A 14,248-nucleotide genomic window follows, 5' to 3' on the forward strand; every position below is an offset into this window, starting at 1 on the left:
AAAAAAGAACAGGAGTACTTGTGGCACCTTAGAGACTAACAAATTTATTTGAGCATAAGCTTTCATGGGCTACAGCTCACTTCATCGGATGCATAGAATGGAAGATATAGTGAGAAGATATATATATACATACGGAGAACATGAAAAGGTGGAAGTAGCCATACCAACTGTAAGAGGCTAATTAATTAAGATGAGCTATTATCAGCAGCAGAAAAAAAACTTCTGTAGTGATAATCAAGATGGCCCATTTAGACAGTTGACAAGAAGGTGTGAGGATACTTAACATGGGGAAATAGATTCAGTCTGTGTAATGACCCAGCCACTCCCAGTCTCTATTCAAACCCAAGTTAATGGTATCTAATTTGCATATTAATTCAAGCTCAGCAGTTTCTTGTTGGAGTCTGTTTTTGAAGCTTTTCTGTTGCCGCCAAGAGTTTTCAATCTACGTGGACAAGATGGCAACCCTAGCATGATGGTAAGACTATGTGTCTGGTTTTGGACCAGAAAGTCCGGTTGAAAAGCGACCCTGGCGGCTCCAGTCGGCACAGCTGACTGGGCCGTTGAAAGTCTGGTTGGCAGTGCAGCGGGGCTAAGACAGGCTCCATGCGGATCCCAGAAGCAATGGCATGTCCCCCTTCCGGCTCCTATGCGTAGGGGCAGCCAGGGGGCTCCGAGCACTGCCCCTGCCCCAAGCGCTGGCTCTGCAGCTCCCATTGGCCTGGAACTGCGGCCAATGGAAGCTGTAGGGTGGCGCCTGCAGATGGAGCAGCGCACAAAGCCGCCTGCCCACGCCTCCACATAGGAACTGGCAGGGGGACGTGCCACTGCTTCCAGGAGCTGCCTGAGGTCAGCGCTGCCGGGAACCTGCATCCTGACCCCCTCCCACCCTCCGAACCCCTCAGTCCCAGCCTGAAGCACTCTCCTACACCCCAAGCACCTCATCCCCATCCCCAGCCCAGAGCCCGCACCCCCAGCCGGAGCCCTCACACCCCCCCCATACCCCAACCCCCTGCCCCAGCCCACATCCCCCTGCCGCACCCTGAGCCCCTAATTTCTGGCTCCACCCTGGAACCCACACCCCTAGCCCAGAGCCTGTACCCGCTCCCAAACCCCAACTCTGAACCCCTCAGCTCAACCCCCCAGCCCGGAACCCGCACCCTGAACTCTTCATTTCTAGCCCCACCCCGGAGCCTGCACTCCCAGCCGGAGCCCTCACCCCCTCCTGCACCCCTACCCCAGCCTGGTGAAAATGAGCGAGAAGGGGTGGGGCATGGGGGGGGGGACATCAAAGGGGGGTGGGGCAGAGGGCAGGACAAGGGTGTTCGGTTTTGTGTGAGTAGAAAGTTGACAACCCTACATCATGCCCATTTCAGAGATGGGGAACTGAGGTCCACAGAGATTAAGTGATTTGCCCAATATCATGTACAGAGTCTGTAGCGAGCCTGGAACTGTATCCTGATCTCCTGAGTCCCACCTGGTGCTTTAACCAGACAATCAACCATGCCTGCACTTAAGCCCCATACTTCGCTCCGATACCATTCAAGCTATGTCCACACAGTGATTGGTTCTGGCAAGATCCTAAAAGGGGACACTCAGTAACAAAGACAGTGCTGTCATCAGACCCAGTTCTAATCCTGCTGGTGTACAGGAATGACTCCACCTTGGGCCCATATAAAATGATCCTAATCCTACAAATTACTCTGGCAGCTACACAGTATCCCAATCGTATAAAACAACCAGCTACTCTCTTCCATTCCTAAAATTTCAGAATGATTCAAACACACAAGGACCTCAAGAGATAGAAAGACTCAGCCAGATACAAAGGGTTACATGGGAAAGTATTACAAATTCTGTGCCCTGTCTTCATGATACTCCTTACGGGTAATAACACTGTCTGATATGATAGAGAAAGCGTCCATGACTGGCTTACATCCTCTGGAGTCATAATCTGTTAATCCTCCAGATCCAGTCTCTAAACCAAATGACACTAGTTTAAAACAAGCCAAATACATCCGATCCCAACTACATAAAATGAGATCCTCTTTTAAAATCATGATGTATTATCTGCAACACAGTAGCATCTAGAGGCCCAAAATTGGACCCATGTTTTTTCTACCATTTGTTTGTTTTCTTTGCCTAATACAATACCCCCCCGACCACAACCATCCTAAAATAGCCAACATTTCCACGGACTGGTGTGCAAAAGCAGAGAGGCACCTAGTGGTGCCAAACCGCAGAGCAGGCAAGAGTTACATCAAACCCGCTTGTGTGCCATACTAAAGTGCAGTAATTCCTCCAGATCCCAAACAGGCTTAATTACTTGGGGGCTCTTGGTTTGTTTTTCATTTCCCACACTAACCCTGGCAAATGACTGACATATAGAACCGGGTTCAACGGAACACCCTACCCGAATGAATCCACGAGGCCACGGCGTCCGCCTTCAGATCCCTTCTCGAGACCCACCCCTGCTTCCACACCTACCACAAATCAGCGATGGCTAGGTTGTACCTCTCTCAGAGAGTGGATTTTATTGAAAAGCAAAACACACCACACAATACTAACACTCGTACAGAGCAGGGAAGAAGAGTTCCCTCCACTCTGAGTCACTGGGTGAAATTTTCTGCTCCGTTATGCAGCAGGTCACACTACTTGCTCACATTTGTCCCTCCCATTCTGGCCTGAAAAAAATCTATCAATCTACCCCATGTCTGATGGGTTGGACTCAGCGCTTTGTGTGGTAGCAGTCTCTGTAATCCTGCCGTGGTACAGTATTTTCATTACCCTCGTCCTTCCTTCCCCCTTTTTCCACACTCACCACAACTTATTTCAGAGATAGATTGTGAACTCTTTGGGTCAGGATAGGTCTCTGTTGCTATGTGTCTTTGTAGCACTTGACTGGGACGTCTGGGCACTACTGCACTCTAAGGGCGTGTCTATACTGCAATGAAAAGCCCACAGCAGCACCATGCCAGCTGACTCAGGCTCACAGAGCTCAGGGCCTGTTTCACTGTGGTGTAGATGTCCAGGCTCAGTCCAGAGCCAGGGTTCTAGGACCCTGCGAGGTGGGAGGGTCTCAGAGCTGGGGCTGACATCTACCCTGCAATTAAACAGGCCCTTAGCCCGAGTCAGCTGGCACAGGCCAACCGTGGGTGTCTAATTGCAGTGTAGACACACCCTAAGTGACAGTATCAATTATCTATGTTACTTACAAATACAAAATGTGAATACAGTAAAATGGATGGAAATTTAAGGCTCAACTTTCATGACCCTCCATAAACACCCACCCACCAGATTGGTGCTGCTACCCACTGCTAATCTGAAGCAAGAGTGGGGAAAAAAAAAAAAAAAAAACCCAAAACACACCATCATTTTGCCTGCCAGAGCGTTTTAAACACTTCCACTTTAACGCAAAGACAAGAAATCCGGGTTTGCAGCACTGGCAAGCAGCTGCATGAGCACTTGAAATTATAATGCCAGTTCCAAATTCTGTATGGTCAAATTCTCTTAATATCACTCATTTCCTGCATTATCTACGACCTTTTCACTCACCTTCTGGGTAAGGATGTGCCCATTATAAGCTCTCCTGTAGCATTTCTAAAGAGTCTTGGACGGGACATAAACTGGTCCTACACTACGCACCTTGAACTCCAGCTTCTCTGTGTTAACTGAACAGAACAGTCTAAGTCCTACCTGAGTGCTGCAATGGCTTTTCTTTGGAAAGGTCATTTCATTTCATTTTCTATTCTCCTTCTACGAAAGGTCAGCAATTATAGTTAATATAAATTAGAAATGGAAAAAGACTTCATAGGCCCTCTAGTCCAGCGGTTCTCAACTTATTTACCATTGTGGACTGCACACGCAGCTCTCTTTGTGTTTTCTGGGCCGCATCCACACAATATATATGCTACCTGTATGGCCCTGAAGTTGTCACATGGGTTGCAGTTGTGTGCTGACTGGGCCACAAGCAGCCCTCAGGCTGCAGGTTGAGAACCAGTGCTCTAGTCCAGGGGTTCTCAAACTTCATTGCACCGTGACCCCCTGCTGACAACAAAAATTACTACACAACCCCAGGAGGGGGGACCAAAGACCGAGCCCCACTACCTGAGCCTTGCTGCCCCAGGTGTGGAGGCCAAAGCTGAAGCCCGAGGGCTTCTGCCTTGGGCAGGGGACATGTAACCTTAGCTCTGGGCAGTGGGGCTTGGGCTTCAGACTTGCTGGGGCCCAGGGCCAACATCAGCCTTGGTGACCCCATTAAAATGGGGGTGGTGACCCACTTTGGGGTCCCAACCCACAGTCTGAGAACGCCTGCTCTAGTTCATCATCCTACTAATGCAGGATTGTCCCTTACAATGCACTAAATGTTTACTTATAGAGTAACTCACAACGCCTATAAAGCACTTCTGAAGTTTACTTTTAAACTACATAATCTGAAACCATCAGCTCAGAAGCCTTTAGATGATGAAAGAAAAAAAAGCAGCAATCATTTTTAGTGACTGAACTACAGCATAAACATTTATACGAGTATATAGATATATATATGTCTACCATAGCTGGCAGCTAAATTTGTTTTAATAGCTCCTTGTTGCAAATGCTCAGAATATAAATCTATGCAAAACTGAATTTTTGAACAGTTCCTCGAGAACAAAAGTCCCCTAATGGACCAGACTCCACAATAAAGGTATATTAGGTTACAGCAACATAAATTCAATCCTAGCCTCTTAGTTCAGCCCATAATCTCCCTTTGTACTGGGTTTCCCCTCCTTCCTGATACATTTGATCTCTTTCTCCCACCTTCTTTAAGGAAGAAAAAAAACAGACCTGTTTGCTCTTGATGTGCAATGAGACACGTGCATCTTTTAAGCTGGAGAAAATTGTAGGTCTCCCGTGTCCATTCATTCTGCTTTTGGCAGGTGACACCAAAATATATTATAGGATTCCTGGGTTGTGGGAAATATTTCACATTTTTCATTTTGTGCAGACTTTATTTTGGGGGTGGGGGAGGGAAGGGAACGGGAGTCTTTGTTTTACTAAAAAAGTTTATACCACTTGCTTCTCTTATTTTCTGTGGTAGATTATTCCAAATTCACAGCTCTTCCCGATACCTTGCTGAGACCCTCCCTAGTCAGTTCCCACTCAGCGACTCTGCACAATACCCTTTCCCTAGAGTCCAAAAGGATTTTTCCTAGAGCATAGCACGACCCTTCCTCTTGTCCTCAAACGCTGCAGTAAAGTTCACCCATCCCTCAATCTAATATGCAGTTCAGTACGCATCTCCTTCCAGGGGACACCAAATGAGTCTCGCTGTCTCTTCTGTACCCACCTTCTCTGGAGTCGGAATCCTCCTTTAGGACCTGGGCTGTACCCATTCTTCCAAATGTAGGTATTTATGTATCCTGAACCTCTCCCTCACCAAGATAGAAAGGGCTGGATGTAATAGCCCTTTGCATTTCATCAACTGTTAACTGCACGAAAAGCAAGACGCGTTAACTTCAAAAGACAAGGTTTGGATTTGGGATCAGTTTGGTCTTGTTTTAAAGGTACTAAATTCTTACTGCAACCTTTTAAACAATCAAAAGGGGAATAATGTAACTGAAAAGCATTGCAAACACATGTGAATGGAGGTGCAGTATGTGTGCACACATACCTCTTACTATGCAAAACCCAGGCAAATTCAGGATTATAGTGACCCTTCTGTCTATGCCTTCTAGGTGCCACAGTACAGCGGCACATAGCCAATGCAAGATCATATGCAGTTCTGAGACCATCTCTGCCTTACTGGGTTAGTGTATAGGATGTGTGGCAGACATCGCTGAATTTCCTGGCTTTTAGGAGGTTACGGTGTTATTTTAAAGTGAATAGCATTAACAGCGCAGTAGTAATTCCTCTGCACAGACAGAATTTCCAGCTGTTTGAACAATCCTGCACCACTGAAATGGTATCTGTCTGCGTAACTGCAACAAAGGACTGTTTTCATCTGCCTTCGAGAATAAATATTTAATGAGCACAACAAACCAAAATAAAGGTCTGGAGGAGGTGACCTTAAAGCTTCTCCCTCACACTCCGCTGACTGCATATGATGCCCACTATCTCCAGTCGGAGCTTCCTGCAGACCCCTGAACTCTCTCACAAACCCACACTTAAGAAAGCAGTAATGGAATCTAGAGTGGCAGAGCCCTTTATTTCAAAACAACCAACATGCAATGATGCAAGAACAGTTTCTCCGTAGGGCAGAGAACAAACCACTGAAGCTCCATTCCGGATAGTTTATGATGTCTTCAGAACAAATTACACCACTTCACATAGCACTGTAAATCTTCCAAATGCTACACAGACATTCACTAGCCTTCACAGCATCCACGGGAAGTATTACTGTCCCTATTTCTATGGAGGAGGGCTTGGGGGTGGAGAGAGGTGTAATGACGCACCAAGGCTACACAAGAAGTCAGTAGCAAGCTAGGGCTAGAATTCAGAAAGGCTTCTTCCCCAATGCTCTGCTCTAGCCCCGAGGAACACTGCCTCCCTATAGCATGATGCATGTACTGACTGTTTCCTTTGCAAATGCAGCCAGCTTAAATTGAGAGGGAACACTTGTCCTCCCAAGTGAAGGAATGACACGGTAGTACACGATTTAGAAAGGACAGGGAATGCGAGCTACTGAACACTGTTCAACTGTAACAACTTGTAGCTCATGAGAGCGAAACAAATGCATGGATTAAACCAGAAAGACGAGCATGTGGCAATCCCACTGCGTGCACAATCAAACCTGTATTTACTGCCATGCACTAACTGCGTCACCGGTGCTAGCGGTCCACAAGATCTCCATCCTTGAGAAATTTCCTATCCCCTCTACAGCAAGTCTCACCTTGACATGGTCATCGGTTTAAATTTAATTGCAGTCACCGGCTAATGCAGCCAGGAAGGGAAGTCTCTTCAGGATTTTTTCCAAATGTGAAGAATGTCACTTGAACAATTATACATTTTAACTTGCAAAGAGAGGGGTAGGGTTTATGTATGTCGTGTTTTAGAATGCATAAACAACAATGCAATTGCAGATGCCGACGTTGAAAAGTTCTCTGAAGGGTTTTTGCCACCCTGTACTAAGTAGCCACCTGTTCACAACAATCAAAGGAACTACACATCTTTAGCAGGGACCAGGTTTTACATATATGTATTTTATACACACACCAGAAGTATAAGAGGTTTTAATATATACATGGAAGAGCTCCCATCTGAACAGTGCAGCACAGAGATCTGGAGCTGGCTTTCTGAATCAACTGTTAATCTTACATATCCTTTACAGGGGACATTATAGTGTCTAGTGGGCCAAAAAAATCAGCCCTCCCAACTATGCTTCCGTGCCCACCCTCACAGATGTCACACTGTCCTTCTACACCACTTGTCTGGGTCCATTATTCTGAGCATAAGGGATTGAAACATACAAAGTGCAAGAGGATCCTTGTACTTTTCAGTCCCCTGACAGATCACAGGAAGACAAACAGGATGGCCAGCACAACACATGCGAGTATGGAGAAACCCAGCACCCTGCATGTGCCCAGTAAGAAAGGCTGGGATATTATCAGTACAGCAGCAATGCCTGATTCTGGAAGGGAACCTATATAAAATATTTGGGATCAGAACAGCAGTATGAAATAAATACCTGGTATTTTTAAAATAGGCCCCCAAAACAGAGTAACCTGAAAATATCCTACAAACTGTCAATACTTAAATGGAATCAAATGTTTTTCTGCAATCAACAGCTGTAGCTGGTCATTTCTGATGGAAACATTTATATCCTGCTGGATCACTTAACCCCATTCCTATAAATCCCCATCGATAAAGGACATTATTTAAAAAAAAAAAAAAAAAATCAATCAATCAGGAATAATTACATTTAGGCCTCATTTTCACTAAGAAATTGAAGTGTGTTTAAGCTTTATTTTTGAACAATCGAATTGTCAGACATCAACCTGGAAAAGAGCAAGTCAGTTCAGCATTATGTCAGCAATGTAAGTAAATCTGGGGCTAATGTTTACCTGCTAGTTGACACAAAGCTGAATGCAACTTGTCTGTTGCAGCTTTAGATCACCAAACCCGTTAAAAATGGTTATGAAACACGATTACATTTCCTCATGAAGGAAAACCAATACTTGCCGCACAGCCAATCATCTTTTCATTAAAACCATTCAGTAAAATTTCACAGCCGCACACGTATACATCACAAAGTGTATTGATATCACACCGGGGGAAGTGGGGAGAGAATCCTCCAGGAATTTCTGCCCTCACTGCTTCTCCTTCACCCTGCACCACAACCAACCTTCTCTACAGCGGCCTGGATAAAGAATGCTCTGGAGACCAGCAACCTTACTCTTGGCGTCAGCCAAACGACATTGCTCGAACATGAAGATCTGTTGGGGGTTTTTAAGGGATTTTCTTTTTTAAAATACAAATAAAGTGGAATGCATGGAATCCCAGTATTCCTTCATTTCCTATCCCCCATACAGCTAATTCTAATAACTAAGAACAGCCATACTGGGTCAAACCAACAGGCCAGCTAGCCAAGTATCCTGTCTTCGAACAGTGCCAAATGCCTCAGAGGAAATGAAAAGAACAGAGCAATTTATCAAGAGATCCATTTCCTGTTGTTCAGTCCCAGCTTCTGGCAGCCAGAAGTTTAGGGTCAACCAGAGCATGGGGTTGTATCCCTGACCATCTTGGCTAATAGCCATTGATGAATCTATTCACCATGAACAGATCTAATTCTTTTTTGAACCCAGCTACCCTTCTGGCCTTTACAACATCCCCTGGCAATGAGTTCCACAGGTTGCCTGTGCACTGTATGAATAAGTGCTTCCTCATGTTTGTTTTAAATCTGCTGCCTGTTCATTTTATTGAGTGACCCTTGGTTCTTGTGTTATGTGAAAGGGTAAATAACACATCCTTATTCACTGTCTCCACACCCGTCATGTTTTTATAGATCTCTGTCACATCCTCCCTCAGTCGTCTCTTTTCCAAGCTGAAAAGTCCCAGTCTTTTAAAATTTTCCTTATATGGAAGCTGTTCCATACCCCTAACCACTTTTGTTGCTCTTCTGTGATGCTCTGTACCTCGGGGGGAACACCCAGCACCCCCATGTTCATCCCTGTAGAATGATTGTGTGGTATCCAATGCAAAGTTTGTCATGTCGGGTGTCTTCGGAAGGCTCATGATGCACTGAGCATTGTTGTTATAGTGATGTGATAGTAATTGTTCTTACGTAATGTTATAGGTTGTAATTTCATGTATATAATTATGAGGCTGAAAATGTGTCTTCATGGCTTAAAATAAGAACTGGCAAGAACTCTCTAAGAGCAGAGGGTCAGCTCACACCTCATCAAGGCACGTATGGGACAAACCCAGCCCAGCCTCACAGGAACAAAGGATGCTGGCCGAGGCAGCAACAAAAGGATCTGTTGGATCTCAAGTGAGTCACCCCCCTTCCTTTGAACAGCTGGGGACTGCGATGAGGTAATGCTCACCTGACTCTGAGGGGGGGCAAAGCCAAGAGGGAAGAAAGAACATGATAAAAGGGAGAGATGTTTGCCATGCTCTTCCTCTCTCTTCCACCTCCATCTACAGACATCACCACCAAGCGACTGAAACGCTGACCAAAGGGGAGAGCCTGGCTGAAGGGCAACCACTCAGCCTGTGGTGAGAAGCATCTAAATTTGTAAGGGCACTGAAAGTGTTAAGATCAGCTTAGAATGCAATTTGCTTTTATTTCACTTGACCAAATCCGACTTTTTATGCTTTGACTTATAATCACTTATAAAAATCTATCTTTATAGTTAATAAATCTGTTTATTCTACCTGAAGCAGTGCGTTTGGCTTGAAGCATGACAGAGACTCCCCTTGAGATAACAAGCCTGGTACATATCAATTTGTTAAATTGCCAGACTCATATAAGCTTGCAGCGTCCAACGGGCATAAATGGACACTGCAAGACGGAGTTCCTAGGGCTGTGTCTGAGACCGGAGATATTGGCTAGCGTCAGTCGGTTGCACAATCCAAGCAGGTTACATGCCAGAGGCTATGCATGAATAGCCCAGGAGTGGGGTTCTCACAGCTGAGCAGGGTAATACCAGCGGGGAATGTCACACCTTCTCTGTACTTTTTCCAATTCTAATACATTTTTGAGATGGGGCGACCAGAACTGTATGCAGTATTTAAGGTGTGGGTGTACCATAGATTTATATAATGGCATTATGATATTTTCTGTCTTATTATCCATCCCTTTCCTAATGGTTGCTAACATTCTGTTGGCTTTTTTGACTGTCGCTGCACAATGAGCAGATGTTTTCAGAGAACTACCCACAAATTCCACAATGACTTCAAGAGGGGTCAACAAACATGTGGACAAGGGTGTACTTGGATTTTCAGAAAGCCTTTTACAAGGTCCCTCACCAAAGGCTTTTAAGCAAAGTAAGCAGTCATGGGATAAGAGAGACGGTCCCCTCATGGATCAGTAACAGGTTAAAAGACAGGAAATAAAGGGTAGGAATAAATGGTCAGTTTTCACAATGGAAAGAGGTAAATAGCAGGGTCCCCCAAAGATCTGTACTGGGACCAGGCCTATTCAACATGTTCATAAATGGTCTGGGAAAAGGGGTAAACTGTGAGGTGACAATGTTTGCAGATGATGCAAAGTTACTCAAGATCGTTAAGTCCAAAGCTGACTCCGAAGAGCTACGAAGGGATCTCACAAAACTGGGTGACTGGGCAACAAAATGGCAGATGAAATTCATTGTTGATAAATGCAAAGTAATGCACGTTGGAAAACATTATCCCAACTATACATACAAAATGATGGGTCTAAATTCACTGTGAGCACTCAAGAAAGAGTGGCCAGGTTTATACTGGGGACTTTTGCTGATACAACAATGTTGGTTAGTGGTACGATTTTTTACATCTTTCCTCTACCAACGAAAACCTGAGTGTAGACACAGCCACACCCGCAAAAAAGTCATTTTGCTGACATAGCTTATTTTGTTTGGGGAACTGACATAAGCCATACAGGCAAAAGACCCCTCTGTTGGTAGACAGCGGCATCTACACTAGGAGGGTTTGCCACTCCCTCTCTACTGGTATAGCAGTACCAGCAAAACCCCTCTTCCACCGTAGACTAGAGCGGAGGTGGTGGTGAATTATTGCTCAGTGTAACCCGTTTCATTTACTCTACAGACAGCAGTACTGGAGTGTGACAAAGAGCACACCAGAAAATCCCCGTCAGAAATCTTAGCCCAAACACCTATGCCCACTCCCTAGGAAGCGACTCTGTCCCAAAAACTGAGGCCAGTTTGAGAGATTAAGGCAGGGAGCAAACTCACTTGCTGTTTGCCACCGCCCACTTCCTCTCTCTCCCCCGAAGAAACGAGCCGGCATCACAAAACTAAGGAGGATGCAGTATTTCTTCAAAGACTAGTTTTTGTTTGGGAATTATTAATACACTCTTGGAGGAAGTCCTAGGAATTAATTTCCCCCTGCTCCATTAATATCTATGCAGATTGTTCATTTCAGGAACTTGTGACTAGGTTTGATTCTATTGGAGAAAATCTTTACAAAAAACGTTTACTTCAAAGGGACTGGTCTTTGCAGAAATCAATCAATCCCTTAAGAATTAGCAATAATTCACCACCACCTCCGCCTCTAGTTTACCAGGAAAGACCCTGGATTTGGGGAGGTTGGGGGGGGGGGGCGGGGGTGTCTTCTGATGTCTTTGGTCAAATATCAGAGACAAGGGATCATTAAATACATTCATTGTATTCGTTTTCCTCTCTCCCCTTCCAGTTCAGTTGCCAAATTGGACTGTGTCCTCGCTGCAGAAGAGGTGTGGTTTTGCACCAGGATAGCTATTTTGATGTAAAAACCTAGTGGAGACAAGGGGCTGTAGTTTTTACCCCGATGTAGCAAGTCACAATAAACTGCGGGGCAGGTGTGAAACAGGATTGACTTCAACTAGCTATACTCAGGTAAAAACTACCTGCATCTTATCCCAACTATGATTTTACATAGCAAATGATATCTCGATATAAAAAACACCATTTTGTTGTTGTTGCAGAAAGACAAAGTCTAAGTCTCCAAGCAGGAAGGGGATAATTCTTGGCAGAAAAAAGGACTTCTCCAGACTTTTACTTTCCTCTGTGTGTTGAGAGGGACCCATGGTGGGGAGAGGAGGGGAGTTTCTAAGTGGATGCGCTGAGGTGCTCAGGGAAAGGTGGGGCATGGGGGAGGAAGAGGCACAGAGCAATGTCTGGTGGTGGGCAAGCGGGGATCAGGGTAGGCAGAGGTGCATGAGCAGGGGGGTACGTGCAAAAGGCACAGCCGAGGGGAGCAGGTGGGTGCAAGAAGGTGCGGGGCATGCATGCTAGGGGCCAGTGGGATGGGGACAATGGAGGAAGTGTGGGCAGACAGCTGGGGCCAAGCAGCAGCAGAGAGTTAAGGAGGGGAGCACTGAGGAAAAGGGGGAGCAGAAAGGCTGGGAGGGGAGGGTTCCGGGGGACAGGTGGGGGGGATCCAGGGAGACAGGCAGGGAGGAATCCAGGAGGCGGGGGGGAGGGGCAGGCGGGATGGCGGGGAGGGATCTGGGGGAAGGGGAGGGATCCGGGGAGCAGGTAGGGGAGGGCAGGGGGGATCCAGGGGGACGGGGGGGGGAGGGATGGCAGAGGGGGGGGATCCGGGGGCGGGGGGGGAGGGAGGGAGCAGGGGGAAGGGGCAGGCGGGATGGCGGGGAGCGATGGGGGAGGAGGGAGGGATCCGGGGGGCAGGGGGGAGGGGAGGGGATGGCGGGAAGCGATGGGGGAGGGGGAAGGAGGGTACCTGGGTGGCGATGGGGGACCCGGGGGGGAGGGAGGGAGGATCCGGGGAGCAAGGGGGGAGGGGAGACCTGGGGAGGGATCCAGGGGGCAGAGGGGGATCCGTGGGGCGATGGGGGAGCAATGGGGCAGGGGGGACCCGGGGAGGGACCCGGGGGGCGATGAGGGACCCAGGGAGGGATCCGGGGGGCGATGAGGGACCCGGGGGGCCAGGGAGGATCCAGGGAGGGATCCGGGGGGCAGTGGGGATCCAGGGGGAGCGATGGGGCAGGGGGGGACCCGGGAAGGGACCCGGGGGGCGGGGGGGATGCGGGGGGCAGGGAGGGAGCGAGGGGGGAGCGATGGGAGAGGGGGACCCGGGGGGCGATGGGAGAGGGGGGGACCCGGGGGGCGATGCGGGGGGCAGGGGGAAGGGGGGACCCGAGGGGCGATGCGGGGGGCAGGGGGAAGGGGGGACCCGAGGGGCGATGGGGCAGGGGGGGGGACCTGGGGGGCAGGGAGGGAGCGATGGGGGAGCGATGGGGGAGGGGGGGACCCGGGGAGCAGCGGGAGGGGGGACCCGGGCGGCAGGGAGGGAGGGATGGGGGAGGGGGGGAACTCGGGGGCCGATGCGGGGGGCAGGGGGAGGGGGGACCAGGGGGGCAGGGAGGGAGCGAGGGGGGAGCGATGGGGCGGGGGGGACCCGGGGAGGGATCCGGGGGGCGATGCGGGGGGCAGAGGGAGGGGGGGATCCGAGGGGCGATGGGGCAGGGGGGGAGCGATGGGGGGGGGGACCCGGGGGGCGATGCGGGGGGCAGGGGGAGGGGGACCAGGGGGGAGCGATGGGGCAGGGGGGGACCCGGGGAGGGACCCGGGGGGCGATGCGGGGGGCAGGGGGAGGGGGGGACCCGAGGGGCGATGGGGCAGGGGGGGACCCGGGGGGCGATGCGGGGGGAGGGGGGACCCGGGGGGCAGGGAGGGAGCGAGGGGGGAGGGGGGGGACCCGGGGGGCGATGCGGGGGGCAGGGGCAGGGGGGGACCCGGGGGCCGATGCGGGGGGCAGGTTGGGCCCCGGCCCCGCTCACCTGCTCGGCCGCTCCAGGGCGGACTCGGCCCCGCCGGACTCCGCCATCTTCCCCGCGCCGCCGCCGGGCCCGGCGCTGGGGCTGGAGCCGCCGCCGCGTTAAAGGGGCAGGAGCCGAGCGCGGCCCGGCCCGGCCTCCGCTGCGGACCCCCCGGCGCCCCCCGGCGCCCCCATAGGGAGCCTGGGTCCGTGGTGCCCCCCCGGCGCTGCCCCCAGGAGCCCCCCGCCGCCCCCATAGGGAGCCTCGGTCCGTGGTGCCCCCCCGGCGCTGCCCCCAGGAGCCCCCCGCCCCTCGGTGCCCCCATAGGGAGCCTGGGTCCGTGGTGCCCCCCCGGCG

At 49.7% G+C, this 14,248-nt stretch overlaps 1 protein-coding gene across 2 annotated transcripts in view; it reads right to left on the minus strand.

Annotated features, from left to right (window-relative positions):
* Positions 1–14,039, minus strand: part of KLHL26 (kelch like family member 26) — a 30,514-nt gene extending 16,475 nt beyond the window's left edge. Inside the window, exon 1 of one of the 2 annotated variants that reach the window (XM_037885871.2) lies at positions 13,913–14,039. In XM_037885871.2, coding sequence (XP_037741799.1) covers positions 13,913–13,959 — 47 coding nt within the window. In that variant the 5' untranslated portion in view covers positions 13,960–14,039. The remainder of the gene's footprint in view (positions 1–13,912) is intronic. The other variant, XM_037885870.2, reaches the window with a different exon arrangement.
* Positions 14,040–14,248: the final 209 nt, after the last annotated feature.

The sequence above is a fragment of the Chelonia mydas genome, chromosome 25 (assembly GCF_015237465.2).
Source record: "Chelonia mydas isolate rCheMyd1 chromosome 25, rCheMyd1.pri.v2, whole genome shotgun sequence".
Classification (NCBI taxonomy): Eukaryota; Metazoa; Chordata; order Testudines; family Cheloniidae; genus Chelonia; species Chelonia mydas.